The sequence below is a fragment of the Pelophylax lessonae genome (assembly GCF_965119305.1).
Source record: "Pelophylax lessonae genome assembly, chromosome: 3".
In the NCBI taxonomy this organism is placed as follows: Eukaryota; Metazoa; Chordata; class Amphibia; order Anura; family Ranidae; genus Pelophylax; species Pelophylax lessonae.
In genome coordinates, this window is record NC_138770.1 from 442,582,752 (window position 1) to 442,610,505 (window position 27,754).

The 27,754-nt window shown below is 44.7% G+C and overlaps 1 protein-coding gene across 1 annotated transcript in view; it reads left to right on the forward strand.

The window, feature by feature from the left end:
- The first annotated feature begins 465 nt into the window (after nucleotides 1-465).
- Nucleotides 466-27,754, forward strand: part of HECA (hdc homolog, cell cycle regulator) — an 85,859-nt gene continuing 58,570 nt past the window's right edge. Inside the window, exon 1 of the mRNA XM_082252267.1 lies at nucleotides 466-912. Coding sequence (XP_082108393.1) covers nucleotides 702-912 — 211 coding nt within the window. The 5' untranslated portion in view covers nucleotides 466-701. The remainder of the gene's footprint in view (nucleotides 913-27,754) is intronic.

Consider the following 27,754-nt stretch of genomic DNA (forward strand, 5'->3'; position numbering starts at 1 on the left):
AGCATCGCACGACCGCGCAATTGTCCGTTAAAGTCACGCAGTGCCAAATCGCAAAATACCCCCTGGTCAGGAAGGGGGTAAAATCTTCTGGGGCTTAAGTGGTTAAGCTTTGGGGTGCACACCCTAACAATGCAATGGGCTGGGCACACCTATATTCCTGATAATGAAGGCATGTAGCCCCTTGTCTAACACACACGTCAGTGACACAAGAAAAGACTTGTAGACACACCACGCGTGTACGTGACACAACTCCCACTCTCCACACACACACTCCTTCCACTCTATTGTGTTCTACTGAAAAATGCGGCAGAGAGCAGGCCACACCCCTCGGCCCGACTCCCGGGCTCTGATTGGGCGTCAGAGAGGGCGCGGACATTGACGCCTTCAGAACAGAGACAGGATAGAGGCGGTGTGGAGGGAGCGCCGGTTGCGTCACGTAGGGATGGGCTGCAGGGTCGTGACGTCACGAGAGACGGGGAAAAAATTGACAGAGGGGAGGAACCGAGTCCACGGAAAGCAGAATCAAAACAAGGAGACACGCCTTCTAATCCTGCCACCCTCTGTACATGGGCAGCGGGCATCTAGCGTGCTAGCAGTGTGCCTCACCCTACCCCTCCTCCCCCTGCAGCCCGGGCACCATGCAGGCCGTCGGGGCGAAGAGCTGAAGGCGCGTCTGACGAGAAGCAGGAGCTGGCTGCGCAATGCCTAACGTGAAGAACAGCAAGGGCAAGAAGAACAAGCGCGCTAACAGCAGCGGGGATGAGCAGGAAAATGGAGCCATGGCAGCGGCTGCTGGAGGAGGTCTGGCAGCGGCCACAGTGGGAGCCACAGCTGCATCGACCACCATGCTGGCTGCAGCCTCGGCGGTAGTGCCCGTGCCATCGGCCGCACCTTCCTGTGACAACAAGAATGGTAAGAGCAAGTGTGCGCACCTGTCACTGCCTGCTGGAGGATCGGGCCCCTCTATCAGCTACCATACATGGGACTCCCAATACACCGGCCTTATATGTCAGCTACACATAACTGATCGCTGATATCTCCGATCACATCGGCCTTATATGTCAGCTACACATACCTGATCGCTGACATCTCCGATCACATCGGCCTTATATGTCAGCTACCCATACCTGATCGCTGACATCTCCGATCACATCGGCCTTATATGTCAGCTACACAATGTCAGCTACCCATACCTGATCACTGATATCTCCAATCACATCAGACTTATATGTCAGCTACACATACCTGATCACTGATATCTCCGATCACATCGGCCTTATATGTCAGCTACACAATGTCAGCTACCCATACCTGATCACTGATATCTCCAATCACATCAGACTTATATGTCAGCTACACATACCTGATCACTGATATCTCCGATCACATCGGCCTTATATGTCAGCTACCCATACCTGATCACTGATATCTCCAATCACATCAGCCTTATATGTCAGCTACACATACCTGATCGCTGACATCTCCAATCACATCGGCCTTATATGTCAGCTACACATACCTGATCACTGATATCTCCGATCACATCGGCCTTATATGTCAGCTACCCATACCTGATCACTGATATCTCCGATCACATCGGCCTTATCTGTCAGCTACACATAACTGATCACTGACATCTCCAATCACATCGGCCTTATATGTCAGCTACCCATAACTGATCGCTGACATCTCCAATCACATCGGCCTTATCTGTCAGCTACACATAACTGATCACTGATCTCACCAATCACATCGGCCTTATGTGTCAGCTACACATAACTGATATCTCCAATCACATCGGCCTTATATGTCAGCTACACATAACTGATATCTCCAATCACATCAGCCTTATATGTCAGCTACCCATACCTGATCACTGACATCTCCAATCACATCGGCCTTATATGTCAGCTACACGACATACCTGATCACCGACATCTCCAATCACATCAGCTTTACATGTCTGCTACCTTACATGTCTGCTACCCCTATCTGATCACTGATCTCACCAATCACATCGGCCTTATATGTCAGCTACACATAACTGATCACTGATCTCCCCAATCACATTGGCCTTATATGTCAGCTACACAATGTCAGCTACCCATACCTGATCACTGATATCACCAATCACATCGGCCTTATGTCTGCCCACACAGTACTGCACATGTCCCATCACTGACATATCCGATCACATCAGCCTTATATATCTGCTACCCATACCTGATCACTGATATCACCAATCACATCGGCCTTACATGTCTACTACACATACCTGATCACTGACATCTCCAATCACATCGGCCTTATGTGTCAGCTACACATAACTGATCACTGATATCACCAATCACATCAGCCTTATGTCTGCCCACACAGTACTACACATATCCCATCACTGACATCTCCGATCACATCAGTCTTACATGTGTGCTACACATAACTGATCACTGATATCCCCAATCACATCAGTCTTACATGTGTGCTACCCATAACTGATCACTCTCATCTCCAATCGCATTGGCCTTGCATGTCTACTACACATACCTGATCACTGATATCGCCAATCACATGGGCCTTATGTCTGCCCACACAGTACTACACATATCCCATCACTGACATCTCTGATCACATTAGTCTTACATGTGTGCTACACATAACTGATTACTGACATCTCCGATCACATCAGCCTTACATGTCTACTACACATACCTGATCACTGACATCTCTAATCACATTTGCCTTATATGTCTACCCAAACATACGTGATTACTGACCTCTCCAATCACATCAGCCTTATATTTTTGCTACCCATACCTGATCACTGATATCCCCAATCACATCAGCCTTATGTGTATGCTACCCATAACCGATCACTGACAGCTTCAATCACATCGGCCTTACATGTCTACTCACACATACCTGATCACTGACATCTCCAGTCACACAGGCCTTACTGATCTACTACACATACCTGTTTACTGACATCTCCAATCACATGGGCCTTACATGTTTACTACACATACCCCATCACTAACTTCTCCAGTCACATCAGCCTTACACGTATGGTCTACTACACATACCTGTTTACTGACATTTCCAATCACATCAGCCTTACATGTCTACTACACATACCTGTTTACTGACATCTGCAATAACATCCGCCTTACATGCCTGCTCACACAGTGCTACACATACTCCATCACTGACATCTCCAATCACATCCGCCTTACATGTCTGCTCACACAGTGCTACACATACTCCATCACTGACATCTCCAATCAGATCAGCCTTGTTTGTCTGCTCACACAGTGCTACACATACCCCATCACTGACATCTCCAATTAGATTGGCCTTGCATGTCTGCTCACACAGTGCTGTGCATACCCCATCTGTGACATCTCCAATCTGATCAGTCTTGCATGTCTACTAACACAGTGCTACACATACCCCATTACTGACCTCTCCAATTATATCAGCTTTACATATCCGCTCACACTGCTGCACATACCCAATCACTAACATCAGCTTCCATATCAAAGGGATATTCTTAGGATGGATGAAAGCAGCTTTTATTAAAAGAACTCCTTATTATTTATTGCAGACATGCATACATCAGTCCCTACCCTCTAGGAGTTTACAATCTAAGGTCTCTACCTCATACACATACCAGGGCAGATTAAAGAGGAACTAAAGTCCTGCTGTCACAAACTGTGATTAGGCAGGCTCTTTTTTGCAGAACAGACATGCAATGTCTCTTCTGCAGTAAAACTCACCTTCCTTCCCTTCCTGGTAGCATTCTCTGGCATGTAAAGTGAGCTGCACATGCACAGCTCAACTTACATTACTGACCCGTGCTCTGTGTGCCGGGATGACTGACTCCTGCACAGGAGTTAAATCATTCCACGATGAGGCCCAAAGGCCAGCACTCAGGAGAAAATGCTGGAAAGGGACAGAGACCATTGGCAGAAAGGTAAGTTTTTAGTTCTGCTGTAAAAAGGAAGTGAACTCCCCCTCCCCTCTCTTTAGCTGTCCAAAAGCATACTCCTACACCTGGTGATCCAATGCTGCTCTCTAGGGATTTGCCCCTTCAATGCAGCACACCTAGTCTGAGCAGCCAGCTTCCACTGATGCCACCAGGGGGTGCTGTCTGTCTTTTTCAGGTTATTCAGTGGCCTGCAAGGGGGGGGAAGTTGCAAAACACATGAATAGACACCTGGACCCCAGGTGATGTGGTGCCGGCACATGCAATGTTGAGTGCCTTGCTGCCTAAAAGGACCCGTGATGTCAGTATCCCAGGAGGCTGTGGGTGTTGAACACATCATTCTGGTAGTGCAAGGACGGGGTCCACAAAAAATGTATTTCCCCTCCATATATTAAGGAGATTGATAAAAGTTGATGGGGAGGTTACATTTTCGCTTTAAGATACCAGAATGTCAGTGGAATGTGGGAGGAAACTGAAGTACCCCGAGGAAACCCATGGAAGCACAGGGGGCACATGCAAAATTCATGCAGATAGTGTCCTGACTGGGATTTGAGCCAGGCACTGCAAGGCAGTAGTGCTATCCTAAATACCTGGTGATCAGACACTACCTGTTTTAGGATGACAACATTCTGACCTGCCTCCTAAAAGCTCTCCTGCATTGTCACCCTGCTACATGCACTTTTGATGTAGACTATAGGTGGGCATTCTGATGCTCATTGGGCAGGTATGTTCTGCTGTTGTCAGCATCAGGAAACCCACCCTGAGCAATGGTGCAGGGAGAAGCCGTCCCTGCCGGGAGAAGACAGTGATTATCTCTAGTGGCTATAGCCACTGCTAGTGATAATCGCAGGAGAATCCAGCAGGCTGGTTGTACCAAAGTTGATCGATCAACTTGATACATTTAGCCTGCCTATTATTAATTCAAACCGTGTATGACTGGCCTACGTGTAATCTTGGCCACATTTTTGCCACTTCCTGAGATAATGCTGCGCCTGCCTCAGCAGGAATGATGTTCTGCTATGACCTCCCCTGTATGGAGTGTGGGTGTATTATTATTACTGATCACTATATTGGTTAAAGTAAAGTTGTTGTAGATAAAGAGCTGTCACCGGTTTGCAGAGCAGGCAGAGAGGCTGCAGAAATTGCTTTTACTTGTCTAGCATGTCATTCCTGCAGATAACAGCCAATCGGCTACAAGAAAGATTCTTGGGGGTGGGACTTCCTCTTTGTACAGAACTGTTCAATATGGAGCAGCCAAAACTAAAGCAGAACAAAAAATGGTTTTTCCAAAGTTACATTCATGGCATGCCATGAATGAGAACTGTCACAGTTCCTTGTGCTCTCAACCAAACTGTCAAGACCTCAAATGGTTTGTGTCATAACTGATGCCATGTGCAGCATCATGGCAACTGCAGATCATGGGTAACGAGGAAAAGATTGGCTGCACACAACCATGGAGCTGAAGCAAATTAAGTCCTTTATTGTCGCATGCCAGACAACAGGATAAAAACGTTGGCATGGTTCACACGGACATAACATGTTTACTCCTATGAATAAGCACGTTATGTCCGTGTAAAACACATAGTTTCTATCCTGTTTTGTCTGTCTGGCATGCGACAATAAAGGAATTAATTTGCTTCAGCTCCATGGTGGTGTGCGGCCAATCTTTTCCTCTTTACCTGTGAAGTTAAGTTAAGGGGGTGGGCACTCACATTGGATGGCTGCTGATTTACTCACTTGAGCGGTGTACACTACAGATCAAACAGAGGCTTGAATGGCAGCTTCCTTGGCTGTAAAGGAGAGGAGGGTTATGTTCCATTTAAAAGATGAACAAAAAGGGCTCATTAACACGTGTGCTCAGCTTCTGTGTGAAGATCTGTGTGTTTGACCTGCCGTGAACTGCATGCATAGAGAACCACTCACCCTAGCTCCACCACACTGTGGGAAGATAAAGAGCTAAGTGTCTGTGCTCATGCCTCGTACACACGCAACGATTGTTGGCCGACCGATCGGCCGTCTTTTGTCCAGTGTTGTTGTGTTGGTTGAAATGTGCTCTAGACTGCACACAAATTTTCTCGGCCAACAAAATCCAACTTCAGAAGTGATGTCATGTGCTGGTTAACTTTCCGTGTGTTTTTTCTTCTCCGAGCATGCGCAGTCTTGCTCATCTGATTTTGTCTGCCGAATTCTGTACTGACTGACGGAAAATTGGCCGTTGTGTTGACGGCCAACAAAAATTTTATAGCATGCACACCAGATTTTGTCCGGCCGAAAAGTCGCAGTCGGTTGTCGGAAGCATCATACTAACAAGCCGACAATCGGCCGATCGGACGTTGGCCGAGAATTCACGGCCAACAATCGTTGCGTGTGTACGAGGCATTAGGCTGAACGTCCAAACCAAATGTTATATGAATAAAGCCGGCACACGAAAAAGGCTTCTTCCAAGTAAAATTCTTTATTCCAACATGGATAGCGGTGACAACATGACAAAAGCTGACGCGTTTCGGCTTTACGCCTTCCTCATAGCATGTACATATACAATAAATATAATGTGAAAACTGCTCCTAAAACTAGGGGCGGTACATACTTAATTGCAATTTACATCAATACATAACACCAGGGGAGAGGTGGTGTGTTCAAGTCGGTCAAAAATCAAGGAAGGTGTCCCATAGGAAAACAAAAAAACTGCATGCAGGCAATTCATTTCAGAGGATGGAAGTACATCAGCTGTACGGACTCACCCGCACAGCCAATTATGACAAGTACGCAGGGATGGGTGTGCATGCTCTGCGTTGTGGGTCCGTGCATCCATCCCTGTGTACCTGTCATACTCCGCTGTGTGGGCGAGTCTATACAGACCATGCATGTCCATTCACTAATATAGGCTGCCTGCATGCAGCTTGCTGCAAGCACAAAAACATAAACACACTGCTATTCACGCTAAACTGAGCACTGAGAAACCGTGTGAATGAGCCCTTATCCTAACACAAGGCCCAGTTCACACTGTTGTGCTCGGTAACGCGGGCATGTTTTATACTCCTTGATGTGTTGCGGTGCTATTCTTTCTTAAAGGATAGGTTTATCTTTGGGAACATGTTTTTAGGATGGAACATGTAATATGCAGCCGCTGCCTGATTCCCCCCCCCCCCTTTCCTCCTCTTGTGACAGCAGTACAGGGAGAAGTTCCCCGCACTAGCTGTCAGTATATTAAATCAGTGTGGCCGTGCGGGGCTCTGCCCATACAGCAGCGTCTTTCATACATAGAGCTCTGTGTATGAATGAACTACAACATCCTTTGCAGCTGTCAGCTTGTTGTTGTCAGTGAACTACCATGGTGCTATGGGATGTACAGGCACACATATGCACTGGCAGGTCTGCTGGAGATCTGCATTGCACCAGTGATCTGCTGATCGCAATGCTTTACAGGTAAAAACAAAATAAAATAAATAAATGCACTTTTTTTACCTGCAAAAAAGTGAAATTTATATATATATATATATATATATATATATATATATATATATATATATATATATAATGAATAAAATGAACTTATTCTTTAATGGAACCCCAACTCACCTTGCTAACAGACCTAGGCAGTGGCACTGTAGGGCACTGCAGTTCTCATTAGTACATTTAGGTTTTTGGTATGGTAGACAGCCCATTGAAATGAATGGGATGCCCTAATGCAACGCATGTTAAAGTGCTGAAGAACACACAGTAATGCTTAATGCGTTCTAACAGTGCATCAGTGTGAACCTAGCCGTTTAACATGCATAACAGAAATCATTTATTGTCTAAGTGCTACAAAGTTGCATGTCCAAGTTTATTTGTTTTTGGATGACATGGATACACTTTTTCTTGTTTTTGTTCTCCAGTTCTGTCCTGTGCTGTTTTCTACATCTAGTGTAGACCTGTCCAATCACTGGCTGTTTATCCTCTAAAGGAAAGGTTACATTCATTCTGTGTTTTAGGCCCCTTTCACACTTGTGCGACTTCAAAGTCTGACTGGGCTTATAATGTCTCTTCCTCAAAACGCATCAAAATCGTGCCAAAAGTAGTGCAGGGACTACTTTGAAGTCGGTGCGACTTCAAGTCGCACAGATATGAATGGGGCTCATTGGAAATAATGGAGGACTTGTCATGCGATTTTTTTGCAGTCCCAAATCGCATTACAAGTCGCACAAGTGTGAAAGGGGCCTAAAGTGGGCCTCCTAGATACAATGTTTGTGTTTCTTCTACAGCTTGGTGTTTCTCTCTTTTTTTATATTGCTCTGGGTCAGTTTACTAAGGCCCTGTTCACACCTGAGCATTTTCAGCTCGTAAAACGCTCATGTCTGAAGTCTCAAAATGCTCAACGAGCAAAATCCCATTCATTTCAATGGCCCCTGTTCATATATGAGCATTTTGTCCTCTGACGCGAAACGCCTGAAGCTCAAAAAAGAATGAGCTTGTTTTTTTAGTAGATTACAAGCATTTTTTGTTAGATGTCAATGCCTGCAAAAAATGCTTAAAAAACGCCAGAAAGAAACGCATGAAAAACGCCAGAAAAAAAAAGCCTGGAAATGATACGCTCAGGTGTAGGGCTGGGCGATTTTGCCTAAAAAAAAAAAATCTTCGATTTTTAACCACTTGCCGACCGCCGCACGCCGATCTACGTCGGCGGTCAGCCCCTCACAGGCAAAGTGACGTAGGGCTACGTCACTAGCTTGTGAGGGTCTGGGGAGCGAGCGCGCGCCGCCGGAGGCGCGCTCCCGCGTGGTCACGGACCCCCCCCGCGCGTGTGACCGGCGGACCCGATGTCCGCCGGCCACTCTGCGATCGGCGGGGGAGAGGGAGAAAGTCAGGCAGCTTGTGTAAACAAGCTGCCTGTCATTCTCCCCTCTGTATGAGAGCTGATCATATAGATCTACTATGTAGATCCGTTGATCACTCTGCATACAGCTGAAGCCACAGCCAATCACAGTAAGAATCACGCCCCTAGGGACACACACAGCCCCTCCCTCTCAAATAAAGTTAACCCCTTCACTACCAGTGTATTTTTACAGTAACAGTGCATATATATAGCACTGATTACTGTAGAAATGTCACTGGTAACCCCAAAAGTGTCAAAAATGTCAGTCAAGGGTCCGATCTGTCCGCCCCAATGTCGCAGTACCGCAAAAAAAATCGCAGATCGCCGCCATTACGCGTTAAAAAAAAAACAACAAAAATGACAAAAATCTTTCCCTTAGTCAGTAAACGCAATAACTTTTGCGCAAACCAATCAAAATACGCTTTTTGCGATTTTTTTTTTTTTTTTTTTTTTTTTTTTTTTTTTTTTTTTTTTTTTTTTTTACCAAACATAGGTAGCATAAAACAAATTGGCCGAAAATGTTAAAAAATTTTGATTTTTACATTTTTTTGGGGGGGAATTTCATATAAAAAAAAAGGGAAAAATATTGCTATTTTTGCAAAATTGACGCTCTTTTTTTGTTTATAGCGCGTGATCAAAAAATCGCACAGGTGATCAAATACCACCAAAAGAAAGCTCTGTTTGTGGGAAAAAAAGGACGCCTTTTTTTTAGGTACAGCGTCGCACGACCGCGCAATTGTCCGTTAAAGTCACGCAGTGCCGAATCGCAAAATACCCCCTGGTCGTTTAGCAGCCAAATCCTCCGGGGCTTAAAGAGGTTGTAAACCGATAATTTTTTTTTTCTTTTCTTTACATCCTGAAAGATAAAGACATAATGAGCTAGTATGCATCGCATACTAGCTCATTATCAAATACTTACCTTAGAACGAGCCCTCGCCGCGCCGCTCTCTTACCTCTATGACGGGCGACATGTACAGTCGCCAGTCTTCCGGGATCGCGGCATCCGGCCATCTGATTGGCCGGAGCCGCGGTGACGTCACTCCCGCGCGCCGACGGTCACGGCACAGGGCTCTGAAGGAACGGCACGATCTGCCGTTCCTTCAGAGCGCATGCGCCAGTGACGTCACTGGCTGCATCAAATGTAAATATCTCCTAAACGGTACATGTTTAGGAGATATTTACAGTACCTATAGGTAAGCCTTATCATAGGCTTCCCTATAGGTACAACTTCCTGAGGAGGGTTTACTTCCTCTTTAAGTGGTTAAAGAAAAATTCGAGTTTCGATTCGATTTTTCGATTTTTTTTTTTTTTTTTTTTTTTTTCCAATGCACTTAAAAAATGACTGCAGACATCAGATATAGTGTCAAAAGTGCAACTTTATTGCTATTTTAACTCCTCAAGAGTTAAAATGCATAGAATCCCAAAACAAAAAGTACACGCTGCCATGTTTGTTAATTTTTTTGACTGTGTTGTTGTTCTTTTAATAGACTAGACATTAGACAGTAAAAGAAGACGCGGGGGCTGGCTCATATCGCACTGAGCGGGGAGGGAGGCGAGCTCACTGTGTGGAGGGAGGACTGAGGAGAAGGAGAAGCGCTGCGGCTGTATATGTGTGTCTGACGGACCACCGCCGCGCCTGGATGTGATGTCAGCTGCGGGCGGTGCGTCTGTACAGGGGCTGCGCTGTGATAGGTACAGTCAGAGAACTCCCCAGTAACCGGCCACCTTTTTTAGTTTGAAACGATTTTTTTCTACACTTGTTTTTTTTCCGCCTGCCCCCGCGTAACTACACACACCTGGGCTCAGCCAGCTACTAGTCCACCGCACAGGAACCAAACTCTCCCCAGTAACGGGCCGCCGCGCCGCGCCTGGATGTGACGTCAGCTGCGGGCGTCGCGTAATTTTCAGATTATTAATTTTAAGTGAAAATTCTTGAGAGACATACAAGGGGTGCCATTGCAGACCTCTTTTTGGAAATGCTATTTGCTGTTCCAGTGATTTTAGTATGTTGTGTCACTGACCCAGAACTAGAATGCAGAGCGCTGCAGAACTAGCTGCGGCGCGCTGTGATATTGCAGGGGGCGCTTTAACTCACTGTACATGCTTCTTCCCACCTCCACTCTTGCTCCTCCACCCTCCCCCTTGTGCAGAGCATGAGATTGGATTGGCTGTCCTGGTACAGTGAGTGAATATAGAGTGGCTTCAGCAGTGTGGAGGACAGAGCAAGGAGTAGAAGCAGCAATGACAGCTTGCTCAGAGCTTCATCACAGGCATCGGAGCTATCTGAAGGGATTTCTTCCTCCTTCTCTGCTACTGTGAGTCACCCCCCCCTCCCCCTCCAAGGCTGCTATGTGTGTACGGTTCTGGATCTGTTCACTCACTAGTGACGTCAGCTGCCGGGAGAGGAAGGGGGCGGTGCGTCTGTACAGGCCAGCGGCTGTGATAGGATAGGTACCTATCCTATCACAGCTCCTGGCCTGTACAGACGCACCGCCCCCTTCCTCTCCCGGCAGCTGACGTCACATCCAGGCCGGGGAGTTCTCTGTGTACCCATCACAGCGCGCCGCAGCCGACGCACCGCCCGCAGCCGACGTCACATCCAGGCGCGGCGCGGCGGCGGTGGTCCGATACTGGGGAGATTTCGGTTCATGTGCGGCGGACTAGTAGCTGGCTGAGCCCAGGTGTGTGTATACGCGGGGGCAGGCGGAAAAAGGAGGAGAAAACAATTGTATAAAAAAACTCGAGTTTTAAAAAAAAAAAATCGTTTCAAACTAAAAAATCGATAAATCGATTAAATCGATTTATCGCCCAGCCCTACTCAGGTGTGAGTGGAGCCTAAATCTTAGCCGTACACTGTTCTGTTTTCCTTTGGTAAGCATATATCGCCCATTCGTGGATCAGGGGAATCTTTGCTGCCTGAATACTGTGGTCCTGCTGAACAGTGGCTGCATCTGATGGGATGCAGTTGCTGTTCAGCTGATCATTTTTGGTGGTATTTTCAGGGCCCACCAGAGCTTAAATTCTGACCAATTCAGCAGGAATTGTCTGACATTTGAGTTGTCTATGGACAGCTCTGGTCGGTTTGCACCACAGTAAAAACAAAATGGCATGTTATGTTTAAATACTGTATATTTCCACTTTCGTTTTAAGTGTTGATTGTGGTTTCAGTTTACTGTAGTTCTCAGTGACTGAGGAAAGGAATATCAGCGGGCTGTTACTGTAGTAGTATATACTTAAACTCAGTTAAGCCTAAAAAAAAAAAAAGTTAGAATAAAAGTATCTATATACTTGTGCACTATTGGTTTACATTTGCCTCCTTATTTAGCTATATTTACTTTGTCCAAGCCTGAGGTGGCCGAAGTCATTAGAAGTCTGATAGTTACTGCCTTAAAGTAGAACTATAGGCAAAACTTTTTATCTTCATTTTGGATAGGGTAAGAGAGGGTATTAAGTTACTCCTGTCAATTAATTATTGCCATCTGTGTCACATTGAGGAGATTTTCCTCACTTCCTGTATCATTGCCAAAACAGAACCCCCCCCCAGCAGACCTAGTGTCCCCACAGGCAGATTTCTCCTCTTACTGTTCTGGGGACAATTCAAATTGTGGCATTTTGTTTTACTTTTGATGACAGCAGTAGACATGACAGAGAGAGAGGAGGGTAAACGGGAGGGGGAGCACAGGTAGCAATAAAAACAGTTTTAATCCATCTCCATCCAAAACTTAAAAAGCTGTGCCTTCAGTTATGCTTTTAAAGCATTGGTTGGCAACCTTATAGGGGTGGATATCTACCTGAACAACATGGAAGAAGTCAAAGATCACCGGGTACAGGGTCACCTTCTCACACCTGATTTAAACCTCTAATTGCCATACTATCGTGTCGCAATAACGTGCATTGCACGGCAATCATGGGTTTAAATCAGGTGGTGAGGAGGCAACATATCGCCTCCTCACCACCTCAAACACAATAGGATCACTTTTCAGAGGAGCAGCAGTGCTTGATGCACTTGTGAATGACCCCTTAGTTGCATTCAGGAGCGGCACCCATAGGGCTCATTCACACAGGGTTGGGGGTTGGTAAAACCCTGCAGTTGATTTGCTGCCCCCAATCCCTACCTTCCTTGGCTGCTGTGACAGCAGCTAAAGGTGTGCACATGCCGCAGCAGGAAAAAAAACACTCGCGCTTTGGGTGGGAGTTACCGCCTGCCATTTGCAACCCAATAAAGTAAATGGGGCCACTCTGCATGTTCCCTGCAACTACATGCTTCTGCAGGATCCAAGGGGTTAAGGCCGGTGGTGAGAAAGCAACACCTGTTTAACCTCTTGTTTGCTGTATTGCACAATGTTGCAGGGAACTTGCAGAGCAGCCTCATTCACTTGAATGGGTCATGCTTGGCAGGTGCTATACCCACCAACCATGACAGGGCGTATAACTCCTGCTGTGACTGCGACCTGTATACACCCCTGCCCACTGCAGGTAAAGAGAGTGCAGTTATGGCAGAGGTGGTAAAAACATGCCTTAACTGGGGCGTGTTACCACCCCACAAACTGGAAATGTATATTAACGCTTACTGTTCTGAGCCCCCTATAAGGCTGATTTCACACTGATGTGCTTCAGTTTACCTGCACCACGGGTGCAGCGCAATGTGTCTGCGACTTTCCTGGGTTAGCTGTGCTTTACCAAAGACTTCTATTATATCCTGCAGGTGTGGTGCACTTTCTGAAAGCTCACCAAAACGCCTGAATTCAGAAAGGGCTCCAAACCCGCAGGATATAATAGATGTCTATGGCTAAGCACAGCAAACCTGTAGGATATAAGAGATGTCTATGGCTAAGCGCAGCAAACCCGCAGGATATAATAGAGGTCTATGGCTAAGCGCAGCAAACCCCGCAGGATATAAGAGATGTCTATGGCTAAGCGCAGCAAACCTGTAGGATATAATAGATGTCTATGGCTAAGCGCACCAAACCCGCAGGATATAATAGAGGTCTATGGTTAAGCGCAGCAAACCCGCAGGATATAAGAGATGTCTATGGCTAAGCGCAGCAAACCTGTAGGATATAATAGATGTCTATGGCTAAGCGCAGCAAACCCGCAGGATATAACAGATGTCTATGGCTAAGCGCAGCAAACCTGTAGGATATAAGAGATGTCTATGGCTAAGCGCAGCAAACCCGCAGGATATAATAGAGGTCTATGGCTAAGCGCAGCAAACCCGCAGGATATAATAGATGTCTATGGCTAAACGCAGCAAACCCGCAGGATATAATAGATGTCTATGGCTAAACGCAGCAAACCCGCAGGATATAATAGATGTCTATGGCTAAACGCAGCAAACCCGCAGGATATAATAGATGTCTATGGCTAAATGCAGCAACCTCGCATGGAAGCTGCAGGTACACTGCACTGCACCCGTGGTGTGAGTAAAATGCAGCACATCAGTGTGAAGGCAGCCCTATACTATTATCCCCAGTGTATTGCTTCCCACTGACCTGAAGATCTCTCCTTTCCTGCTGCTGGCACCACTCTGGAGACTGCTAGCCAGGTAAGAGGTGGAGTGCAGTTGGTATCACTGCAGGAGCTGGCACTACAGAGGAGGCATTAGCTTATGAGGCTCTTGCTCTCTACTACAGCTCCAACTTTACAAGGAGTCCCTCTGCATTGCACTCGGTTTGATGCTCTGGGCATGCCCAGACCGTGATCTACTGTTTGCTGATCCTAGCTTAACTAAACAATATCCTTATTCTCCAAAAATAATCTGTACACATCTACTACTTAATGGCCTTGTAATCGTTTTATTGTTTTTTTCTTCTTCTTTGTAACACGCTCCATGAGCTCCCAAACCTCTTCTTTTCCTTCTCCCTTCCATTTGTTTGTAAACAGGCCACGCATGTTAGTTGTGGTCACATGCACTGCTCTATGCACAATACAAATTCCAAAGTTCTTAGTCTATCTCAGAAGTGAGCAAAAGAAGGCGATTACATTTCTATATTCAGTGAGACCATGAAAAACGAACGTAGCCACCTTCTAATAGGAAGTCAGATCACAGCAGCAAAAATAAAGGAATTTGGAGGAGGCTGAGAATAATAGAAGGTACTTTGAGTTTTGAATAGATTTTTTTTTTTTTGAACCAGAGTTTGTCCCTTTAATCCTGCAGGATTAAACAAAAGACATCTAGCAGTTTCCCCTATTCACGCTAACAGAGCGGATGAACAGATCTCCTGCTGCAGCACCTCCGGCTGTCAGAATACCCGAACAGTGCCTGCATCTGATTAGATGCAGGCACTCTTTGCCGAATAATTTTCTGCCCAGCTCCTTTGACAGCTTGATTCATAAATTTACTTGTTTCAATCCAGGTTTTGAGGACTGGGCCACTGTATGGTGTGAATTTTCCCCTATTCTATACCCTATAGCAGGGGTGTCAAACTCCATTTCATTGTGGGCCGCATCAGCATTAGAGTTGTCCTCAAAGGGGGGTTGTATCTGCAAGACTATGCATCTACTTGGATACTTAGAAGTATGCAGTGTACAGAGTGTAGAGTTCACAAGTGCGCTACATACAGATTGCAGGGTTGAGGAGTGTATGATATACAGAGTGCAGGGTTTATGGGTGCGCTATGTACAGAGATAATAAGTATGCGGTGTGCAGAGTTCAGGAGTGTGCGGAGTACAGAGTGCCCCCCAAAAAGCTTCCTCACATCTCATCTGCCTTGCTCTAGTACCCCCAGTACTCCCAGGAGTGTAGGTGGCTCCGCGTCTCTCTCTCTCATTTGCAGGACTGTTCCCCACCGTGAGTGCATGCAGGGTAGGCAGGGATCTGCAGGAGCCAGAGGTGGCAGAACTGAGTTCCACCACATTTCAGCTGAAAAGAAACCCTAGGTGCAAGGGCCAAATAAAATGGCCTGATGGGCCGGATTCAGCCCGCGGGCCTTGTGTTTGACACCTGTGCCCTATAATTTTGTAGCTGATATAAAATTGTTCTTGAAAATGTTAAATTGTATTCAATGAAAGGTCTGTGTTGCTGAAATTTCAAGCAATTTGTCGCCTAATTTATGAGTAATTGGCTTTTTGAAGACTAAAATCGGGTGGAACGTGTAACATGTTCCCAAAGGTGAACATGTTATAACATCAGTATTCTAAAAACAATATAAACAATAGTTATTGTGACAATCCAGTATATGTTTATAAATCTTTCATGTTGTGAGTTCTGCCTGTCTGGTTGCATGCTTTGCAGCTTCTCCTCTGCCATTTACTTTATATTTCTAAGGACTACATATCCCATGGTACCTTGCTGCCTGCAGGCAGCGATTCCTGTACTGACTCCTCCTCTTCCTCCTCCTCCTGTAACTTCTCCTCTCAGCACCTCTGTATTTCAAAAGGCAGACTCTGTGAAATGTGTGACACAGCAATGCATGCTAACAGGACATAGCGAACACATGTCACAGAATTCAAAGAAGAATCTTTTAAGTTTACAGACTTCAAGATCATTCATTAGACTAAGCTAGAAATATTTAAATACAATATGGTAAATTTAATATATGGTCCAAAAATTTTGACCATAGATACGCTTAAAATACTGAAGGGAAATAACAATGCCCGATAAGGGAACCAAACGGTTATGGGATTAATGCACATCTACTCAAAGTACACTTTTTAGTTTTGCCCGCCACCCCACCCACCACTCTGTTCTAAACTACCCTACCCTCTTCTTCCCCAGATTCCTTCTTGCCTCGGTCTAGTTGCTGCAGCCTCCAGTGCTTGCTTGCTTTCCGTCCTGATAATCCTCTGTGCACTGGCTAAGCCTGCCCCGTAGTTCTCCATAGATTGTCACAAAGCAGTGTCCTGAGACCAGAAATATTCAGGGGACAGTCCCATGGAAGTCTTTGGAGCAGTGTCCCAACTCTGGAGATGCTTGTGGGATCGGCTCATAGAAGTCAGTAGGAAGATATTGCACAGGTGCAACAGTACATTATTGGAATGGGATTTATACAATTGCCAGAGGCCACAGCTGTCTGGTCAAGGTAAGTATACATCTGGGGCTGGTGGGGTACTTTAATAAAGGTAAGTGCACTCTGTTTAAGGCCCCTGTCACACAACTGTTCCGATCAGGTCCAACTGTCTGTTTTTCAGCCAGACCTGATTGGGTGGTCCATTCATTTCTATTGATAGGCAGGTGTGAACGGACTTGTGTCAGTTTACACCCACCTACCTCCAATTTGGTCTTGCTAAAAACAAACGGAAGGGGATCTGTTCTCCTCCTCCGTGTAGGTGGATTGAATCCGCAGGCAGTCAGGAGTAAACAGACAGCAAAGTCCATGTACCCATAGAGCAGAGCGGGCTCTGTCTGTGTCTGCTCTACAGAAACTGAGCAGATACAGACCTGTCATTCGCCTCGCTCTGCTCTGATCAGCCGGAGATCTGTGAGCAGATCCCTAGCTGATCAGGATGGAGTCCACCCTGTGTGAAAGGAGTGTTTATCATTCATGTAGAAAATTGCAGGGATCTGTTTCTTGACAGGAGGAGTTTGTAGAGACTGTCTGAAAGGTAAGCAACTTTTAGGCCCCTTTCACACAGGCGATCCGATCCACCTGTCAGTTTTTCAGGCGGACCTGATCGGATCTTCCATGCATCCCTATGGGACAGCGGGTGTCTCCGTCAGCGGAGATGTCTCCACTGACACCTGCTCCTATCTGATCCGATCCTGTCCGTGAAATCCGGATGGATGGAAACCCTATTTTCCATCCATCTGGAGGATCGGATGAGAACGGACAGGCGGTCCGTTCTCATCGGATCTCCCCATAGAGGACAGCGGGGATCTGACAGCTCTGTCTCTGCACACAAAGACATCCGCCTGCTCAGCTGGGATCAGCGGATTGCTGAGCAGAACGGACTCCGTCGGGTGGTGCCCCCATGTGAAAGGGGCCTTAGATATCAGGTGACTTGCTAGCCATACACAGTTAATTTTCTTCTGTTTGCCCCATGGCTTCCTGAATAGCTGACCAGTGACTGTGGAGTTAATTCTCTGAGAGATAAATACTGCATGAGTTTTTGCCTTTAAACAGCTAATTTGATATTTATCTCATTCAATTTACCAAAAAAATGCATTGTTTAAAGCGAATCTCAAACCATTCCCACTCCCAGTTTTTTACTTTTTCTTTTACCCCTTCTGACCGGGAGGTGAGTGTTGCACATTTCAAATATTCACTCTTGCAGCGGATCCAGTGTTGTCCCACTGACATCCTCTCATGCCCTGCCACTGTTGGGTCCTGCGTTGCCATGTTATCTCTGATATCATCTAGAGCAGTGGTCCTCAGGGCCCACTAACAGGCCAGATTTTAAGTATTACCTTGGGGAGATGCAGACTAGAGTACTGCAATCACTGAGCAGCAAATGATATCACCTAGGATGCATTTCAGTTATCTTGCAAACCTGGCCTGTTAGTGGGCCCTGAGGACCAGGGATGAGGACCACTGATCTAGAGGCCCTCCAGCTCTCCTGGGTTCAGCAGGTGGGCCTTTCGAAGACCTACCAATAAGTCTGCCCACCAGCCCTCTTCCTCAGTGAATTACACAGTAAGGCCTAGAAGAATTACCTTTAGAGGGGGCGGGTCTAAACGCTTTTTCTGAGAAAAAAAAAAGCCGCTATACATGTAGTGGGGTGGGAAGAAGGCACATTTACTTTATGGCTGAAGATCCGCTTTAATAGAATGTGTTTAAGCCCCGGTTCACACTTATGCGATGCGGGAAGGTTGCAAATTCGTAGTCTGTTCCCGCATCGCAAACGCACCCCTGGCAGTTCACCCTGCCATATGCGATACGCTGGGGGTGTCAATGTAATCTTAACGACACCCCCAGTTTGATCGCATATCGCAGGGCGATCTTACAGTTCGCACAGGATCGGATCGCACAAGTGTGAACCGCTGTGCGATCCGATCCTGATGCGGCTGCAAAAAAGGGTCCTGTGCATCTTTGCTCCGGGTGCGGTGCGAATTTAGCCATACAAAGTGTATGGCTAAACTCGCACCGCACAGCCGATCGCATGTAATGAAGGAGAAGTGCGCTCCGACATTACATGCGATTGCCGCAGCCGCATCAGTGTGAACCGGCACTAAATATTTGTTTTGAGATTGTTTTGATATTGCTTTTATTTGTTTTGATATTGGTTTAGCACCCAATTTTTTTTTTTTTTTTACATAGTTTTCTCAGTTTTTTTTATGCACTGGTTTTCACTGCACCATAGGCTTCTTTCAGATGGCCGCTCCGCATTTCTTCTCCGCTGCGGGACTTTTTTTTTTTTTTTTTTCACGGAGCGGATGACATTTGTGTCATCCGCTCCGTATGCCCGCATATCATCCCATCCGTTTGCGGATGATATACGGACATAATGTATGTCTATGGGCATTGTGGATGTCAGCGGATGACACCGCTGACATCCGATTTTCCTTCCTTTCCGTTTTTTGAACGGATGTAAAAATAGGGTTCTGTTCCATTCCAAAAAACAGAACTGAAAGGAAGAAAATCGGATGTCAGCGGATGGTATTCCGCTGACATCCGCAGTGCCATTGACTTACATTATGTCCGCAAATCATCCGCAAAAAAATAGGATGATTTGCGGACAAGCGGAGCGGCCGTGTGAAAGAGCCCATAAGGAGATCTTCTATGAATGAAGATGTGCAAATATTGTGAAACTATGAAAACTTTATAAGTGTGCTTTCATTCATAGAATGATCTCCCTCTGGTGCAATGTTTATTTACATTCCTAATTTAAGAGCAAGCCGTTATGAAACTGATATTATAATATAATATTCATTTAACTTGCGGATTAGTGCAGAGTTCCCCTCATTGTTATTTTGTACATTCCTAAAATGCCGCCTTGCCTGCACCATGGCATAAGTAAGTTTTGTTTTTTGTTGAATTGACTTTAAAGATCTGTCTCAATTTTTTTTTTTTTTTTTTGCAGTATTTCCCTCACATATTTACTCAATTTACCCCAATCTACTTTTAGAAATTCATTTTTTTATTATAATGTGATATTTAAAATAAAAACCCAAATATCAAATGCGATAACCAATGCGGGCACCGCTCGGCTATTCATTTTCAACCTGTTTCAGCCAATTTTGAAATTGACTTTTGTTGAGTTGGGTGGTGCTGACATGGCCACCCAAAGCTTGAATTTCAACTGATTCAGCAGGGATCTGCAAATATTTGAGCTGTGTTTGGCCAGCTCCATTTTTGTGCAAAAATGTTAGTATAAATCTTTTTTTAATTTTATTTTTTTTTTTTTTGATCAACAAAGCAACAGATTTAGCTTTGCATGGTTGAGGGGCTGAATAGCGACTACCACTTATTTTTCACAAATCCTCCAAGACAGTGCATGAGAGAGGCTCTGCATACTTAAAACAGGAAACACATCATCCACAATTGATAAAAACTGCACAGTCACCTAGTGTTCTAAGTATTTGTGTTTTCCTCCACCCTAACAGGAACATCAAAATCATTTTGTTATTTTCCCTCTGGTCTTCATGCTAGTTGCAAGCGCTTCCCAGTATATGCTCCTGCATCATTTCAAGGACCGTGTATCTGGAGGGGTTGCAAATCTGGGCCTTTCTGGACTTTTGTTGGTATCCTAATTGTGGGATCTTCCCTCCCCATCACCTATTTGATTTTCCCCAGGGTTCCTTCTCCACTGGAGGGAAAGCAACTATCCCCATGGGCGTAGAGGCTCTAGTTTCTTTTGATTTTTTTTGCCAGCTAAATGGGCAGGCCCTATTTTGCGAGTCGGCACTGCGTTACTTTAACGGACATTTGCGCTGTAATCATGACGCTGACAATCGTGCGACGCTGTATCCAAATAAAATTGATGTCCTTTTTTTCCCACGAGTAGAGCTTTATTTTGGTGGTATTTGATCACCTGTTAATTTTTTTTTTTTTTTTTTTTGCGCTGTAAACAAAAAAAGAGCGACAATTTAAAAAAAAAAAGAAAAAAAACAATATTTTTCACATTCTGTTATATGACATTCTCAAAAAAAATGTAAAAATCTAAATTTTTTTAACATTTTAGGCCAATTTGTTTTCTGCTACATATTTTTTATTATATTTTTAAAAAAAAATCGCAATAAGCAAATTTTGATTGGTTTGCACAAAAATTATCGCGTCTACTAACTACGGGAAAGATTTATGCATCGGCTTTCCCACTCGCCCCCCAGCTTCCCGCGCGCTGCCTACGTGGGTGTACGTCGGTTTGCGCAGGAGAGCCACTCTGCCACAGTAAAAAGGCGGCGGATGCTCGGGAAGTGGTTAAAAAAAACATATAATACGAGGTCAGGCCTAAAGACTTTCAATTTGTATGCAATCAGGCAGGCCCTTGCACTACATAGAAAAGGTAAGTTTAACCACTTAAGCCCCGGAGGATTTGGCTGCTAAACGACCAGGGGGTATTTTGCGATTCTGCACTGCGTGACTTTAACGGACAATTGCGCGGTCGTGCGATGCTGTACCTAAACAAATTTGACGTCCTTTTTTTCCCACAAACAGAGCTTTCTTTTGGTGGTATTTGATCACCTGTGCGATTTTTACTTTTTGCGCTATAAACAAAAAAAGAGCGTAAATTTTGCAAAAATAACAATATTTTTCACATTTTTTTTATATGAAATTCCCCCAAAAAAATGTAAAAATCAAAATTTTTTAACATTTTCGGCCAACTTGTTTTATCCTACCTATGTTTGGTAAAAAAAATCGCAAAAAGCGTATTTTTATTGGTTTGCGCAAAAGTTATCGCGTTTACTAACAAAGGGAAAGATTTTTGTCATTTTTGTTGTGTTTTTTTTTTTTAACGCGTAATGGCGGCGATATGCGATTTTTTTTTTTTTTTTTTTTTTGCGGTACTGCGACATTGCGGCGGACAGATCGGACCCTTGACTGACATTTTTGACACTTTTGGGGTTACCAGTGACATTTCTACAGTAATCAGTGCTATACATATGCACTGTTACTGTAAAAATACACTGGTTGTGAAGGGGTTAACTTTATTTGAGAGGGAGGGGCTGTGTGTGTCCCTAGGGGCGTGCTTTCTACTGTGATTGGCTGTGGCTTGAGCTGTAAGGACACTGATCAACGGTTCTACATAGTAGATCCGTCTGATCAGTGTTTTTACACCGAGGAGAATGACAGGTGGCTTGTTTACACAAGCTGCCTGACTTTCTCCCTCTCCCCCGACGATCGCCCAGTGACTGGCGGACATCGGGTCCGCCAGTCACACGCATGGGGGGGGTCCGTGACCGCCTCCGAGGGCGCGCGCTCGCTCCCCAGACCCTCCCAGGCTAGTGACGTTAATTAACGTCACTCTGCATGGCCGGGGCTGACCGCCGCAGTAAATCTACTTGCGGCGGTCGGCAAGCGGTTAAAGGAAATCGAACAACAAAAGTTGCATAGCTGGTATCCAGCTTTAAGCTGGATACACACTATACAACTTTTGTTGGTAGACCCTTGAGAATAAAATTGAGATCGTTGCAATGCTTTATGTCACATCGTACTTGCGCAGTGGTCTTAAAAAGCAATTTTTCGGGAAACAATACACGTTTTTGAGTTAAAAAATAAGAAAACAGTAAAGTTAGCCCAATTTTTTTTCTATAATGTGAAAGAGATTGTCATGCCGAGTAAATAGATACCCAACATGTCATGCTTCAAAATTGCGCACGCTCGTGAAATGGCGTCAAACATTGGTACTTAAAAATCTCCATAGGCGACACTTTAACATTTCTTCAGGTTACCAGTTTAGAGTTACATAGGAGGTCCAGGACTAGAATTATTGCTCTCGCTGTAACGATTGCGTGCGATACCTCACATGTGTGGTTTGAACTTCGTTTACATATGTGGGCGCGGCTTGCGTTCGCGTCTGCGTGCGCGCGCGAGCTTGGAAGGACGGAGAGCTTTAAATTTTTTTTTTTTCTTATTTATTTTACCTTTTTTATTTTACATTTATTTTTACACTGTCCCTTTTTTCAAAAAATAAAAAAAATCTGATTACTTTTATTCCTATTACAAGGAATGTAAACATCCCTTGTAATAGAAATAAGCAGGACCTCTTAGATGTAAGATTTGGGGTCAAAAAGACCTCAGACCTCACATCTACCCTTATAAGCAAAAAAATAAATAAGTAAAATCTTTTTTTTTTTTTTTTTTTTTTTTTTTTCAGCATGACAAAAAATTAGCCCTTTATGGCCATTGGGAGGAAGTGACATATGACGCCCGTCTGGTTCTCTGAGGTCATAGAGTCGAGTGGGGGCAATCTTGCCCTCACTCGGCTTCCTGCCTGGGACATGGACGGACTGGATAATTTTCCCCGCTACTGACGCTTCGGTAAGCGGGGAAAACAGGAGGGGGGCACCTCTCCTGTCGCCCATAAAAGTGATCCCGCGGACCACTTTTATGTGAAAGAAGACCGCCCGCCCTGTAGGCAAATACTGGGTTTATGAAAGCTTTCTGCTGCCATAACACCGGTATTTAACGTCAAAGTACCGATGTAAAACTGCGGCAGGCGGCCCGGAAGTGGTTAAACACAGACAGATATGTTCATCTTCAACAATTTTATTATACTAATGACATACAAAAAATAAATACCTGTCTAACCTATTAATAAAAGAAGCAACAGATTACCAATTGCAAGCTACAGACAGTTTTGTTAATTTTTAAAGTAAATTAAAGTGTAACCAAAGTCAAAACTTTCTTTTTAGTTTTTGGATAGAGTGGAGAGGGATTAGAACACCTGTCAGTTTTTATTGCTGTCTGTGCCCCTTTTAGGGAGATTCCCCCTCTCTATTTGTTCGGTTTACCATTATCATTAAAAGTAAAAGAAAACCCAAATTTTGGGTTGTCCCACAAAAAAGTAATAGAAGGGAAATCTTCCATTGTGCACACTGGCTCTGGTGACCTGGGGTTCCCCAAGGAATTCCCTTAATTTGCAGGGATTTCCACTCACTTCTGATTTGGCTATGGAACTGGAAGTGAAGGGAAATCTCCCCAATGGGACACAGATTGCGAAAAAAAAAATTGACAGGGGTTATAACCTTCCTTTACACGTACAGTGACAGTAAAAAAAACATGCCTACAATGCATTTTAATAGGGTTTTTCTATTTCGCGGATTTTCACTTTTCGCGGCTGGGTCCGGAACGTAACCCCCGCAATGGAGGGGGGTTTACTGTATAGGGAAAATTCCACTATTGTCCTTTCCATAATACATTATACCACAGGGGCCTCCTTAGATTTTTATGGCCTGATGTGTTGGCCTTTCCCTATGTATCACCACTGGCCCACAAGAACTGTAGTGTTCATTTGAGGCCTTCTTTTTACTGGACAGAATCTCTACATCTTGACATACCTGGCTATTTCCTTGGGTGATCCCCCACTTTACAGGGAAGGAATGAAACGATCGTACATCTACTGCGTATTGGTTGTAGAGGCTAGTGGAAATCGCATTATGCTCAAGTGCTCACAGATCCCATTGTTACCTGTTTGCTGCTTCCAGAGATATTTGAAGGTACTCTTTGGGTTGGGGACACTCTATTTTGAACACCTTATCCTTTTGAGACTTCATGTTTGGCAATAAAAACAAATTCTGAAGAGAATGCTGATCTGTGGACAGCGGTTCCTCCAATTATAATAACTGCAACCTTGCACAATGTCATTTTAACTCTACACAAGTGGGATATGATATCATTTCTGCTGGACAAAAAAAAAAAAAAAAACAGTCCCTGAGTACAGTGGCATTGCAAGGATTGTATGACCTTTTATAAATCAATCTTAAAATTATACTCACGAGTGTTGAAGTGAGCTAATATAACATTAAAGCAGGAGGCAAAGACTGTTAAAACTGGATCTAATGCCTCGTACACACGCAATGATTGTTGGCCGTGAATTTTCGGCCAACGTCCGATCGGCCGATTTTCGGCTTGTTAGTATGATGCTTCCGACAACTGACTGCGACTTTTCGGCCGAACAAAATCTGGTGTGCATGCTATAAAATTTTTGTTGGCCGTCACCAGAACGGCCGATTTTCCGTCAGTCAGTACAGATTTCGGCAGAGAAAAAGCAGATGAGCAAGACTGGGCATGCTCAGAGAAGAAAAAACACACGGAAAGTAAACCAGCACATGACATCACTTCTGAAGTTGGTTTTTGTTGGCCGAGAAAATTCATGTGCAGTCTAGAGCACATTTCAACCAACACAACAACACTGGACAAAAGACGGCCGATTGGTCGGCCAACAATCGTTGCGTGTGTACGAGGCTTCTTTCTCCAGAGTCTTCTTGGCTCTCGTGTGCGTCCTTCTTTAGGGCTCATGCACACTGCAGCTCACAACAAAAAGCTGCTTTTACAGGCATTTAACCTTTATTTCAGCTTGAAGAAGCTTGTGCTTTTTTGTGCTCATGTGCCTGTTTTTATTGAGCTTCTTCAAACTCCTTTTGAGCTTCTCTGAAGGCTTTTTTGAGGATAAGCCTTTTTTTTTTTTTTTTTTTTTTTTTTTTTTTTTTTTTATACAAACCCTCCTAGATAGTATTTTCTCAACCACTGTATAAACAAAACAAAAACGTGGAACAAACGTTTTTGCATGTTTTCGGGGTCTTTTGGGCACTAGCTCTCAAAAACACGAGTTTGGTGGGGTTTTTTTCTGCCTGTAGGAGCATATGCCTGAAAACGCTTGTAAAAGCCATGGTGTGTATGGACACATTGGCTAACATGGAGGGGAGTTTCCAGGCAGAAAAAATAAGAGCTCAAAAGCCTGTAGGAGCCGCTTCTTTGAGCTGCAGTGTGCATTAGCCCTTAATGTGTTTCCGGGGTCCCAGAAAGTCACTAATGAAGGATGCACACGAGCGCACCGCCTCCTGTCCTATATTATGCGCATTGTTATTCACACTTGCCTTCAGGGATGAGCTGAACGTACCTGTTGAGAGTTGAATCTTTAAAAAAGCATTTTTTGGCTTTTTTCATGGCAATGAACGGTCAAACAAATGGCATCAGGGGCTGACCTGGGGGATAAGTATTTATTCAAAAATAATTTTAAATTGTGCCAACTGATATGGAACAGTGATTTTAATAACCATTAAAAATGCCCAATTGCTTTAAATAACATGGTTGGGCGCACCTGTGTGAAGTAAACTGCACAATGTATTACGGTAAAAGTGACGTTTACAAAGAAAAAAAATACCATTTCGATTTTTTTTTTTTTTGCAAGGGGGGAGCGAGGAATGAGTATGCTCCCCCCCACCTTAACCATATGAGGGAGGGTACCTTTAACAGGGTGCCTCCAGATACCACCCCCCCCTCATGTGAATGAGTAAGGGGTACATCTTCCATCGTCCAATGATGCAGATCCTTGTCAATCACTATAAATGACAACTGCTGACACACAGCTCCCATTGAATGATTGATTCCCAACTGTAAACAAATGGGGTGGGGATTGGTGGCTGATGTTTGTTGACCAAGTATGGTCCTGGTCAATGACATTGTCATAGGTTTGTGTTTTTTGTAAAAGACGACAATCCCCTTTGTTCACGGTCATTCACAATGCAAGCCTCCAGCTAGGACTGTAGTCGCTGCCTTCTGAACTAGCTGGCGCCTTTTGGGAGGTTTTGAACTGAACCTTTTATCAATATAAAGAAGAAAACAGAGGATGCATAGAGCTGCACGGCAAGGAGGAATGCAAAACTGTAGATTATTAGTATTATTATTATTATTATATTGGATTTATATATCGCCGACAGTTTACGCAGCGCTTTACAATTTGAGGGTAGACAGTACAAATACAATACACTTTAATACAGTAGGAAACAGAGGGCCCTGCTCGTTAGATCTTACAATCTAATGGCGCTTTTCCACTGCATAGAACCATACCGGCTCTGCACGCTTTTGTGCTTTTCCACTGCGGTACCGCATGGTATAGGGTCGGAACGGTTCGGTACGGTACGGTATAGGTTTGCTTTTCCACTGCATGGAACCGAACGGTACGGTACGGTACGGCTCTGAAAAAACAGTACCTACTCGATTGTGGTTCCAACAGGTACCAAACTGGTACCATATCCCACAATCCTTTGCATGCAGTCACTATTAGCCACTGATTGGTCAGAGAATCACACCCACCCCGTTGTTATCCCACCCACTTAACTTTAGTACTACTTTAGTGGAAAAGCAAACCTATACCATACCGTACCGAACCGTTCCGACACTATACCATGCGGTACCGCAGTGGAAAAGCAAACCGGGCCTAGCAGGGCCGAGTAGAGCCGAGCCGGTACTAGCCGGTACTTGCAGTGGAAAAGTGCCATAAGAGGTGAGGCTGTGGTTTCAGTACCTCCAACATAGGAAAGTTCATAAGGCTGAATTCACATTGGCATTTAAAGCAGGCGTTTGAGAAATGTTAACGCCCCTTAAAACACACCTGGATTGCAGAAGGGTCCTGTGTGTCTTTGAGTCCGGTTCAGGTGCGAATTCAGGGAAAAATTCAAACCTGAATCGCACCTGAACTGGTGAACAGGCACGCACTGAACCCCAGGTGCGAAACCGCAGCTGTGCATATGTGAACCCCCACCTTAAAGTGGTTGTAAGCCTCAGACCTGAAACGTGAACAAAGCATATCCCTCTATAGTGTGTATTTGTCTCAATCCAGAGCACTAAGTCATTTCTGTTTGCTGTTTCATTTCTCTCTGCTATCAGCATTAATCACTTCTGACAAGTTTTCCTGACGCTAGGAGAAAAAATGGTGACAGAAGAGGGATCTCCAGCTGCTTGACAGCCCCAGCTCAGTTCCTGTGTGCTGTGTGAAGGGGGTGTGTCTCTTCCCTCCAATCAGCTGTCAGAGCTCTCCTCAATGAGCTCTGCAGAGTGTAACTTCAGCTCTCCACCCTTTTTTTTTTTTTTTTTTTT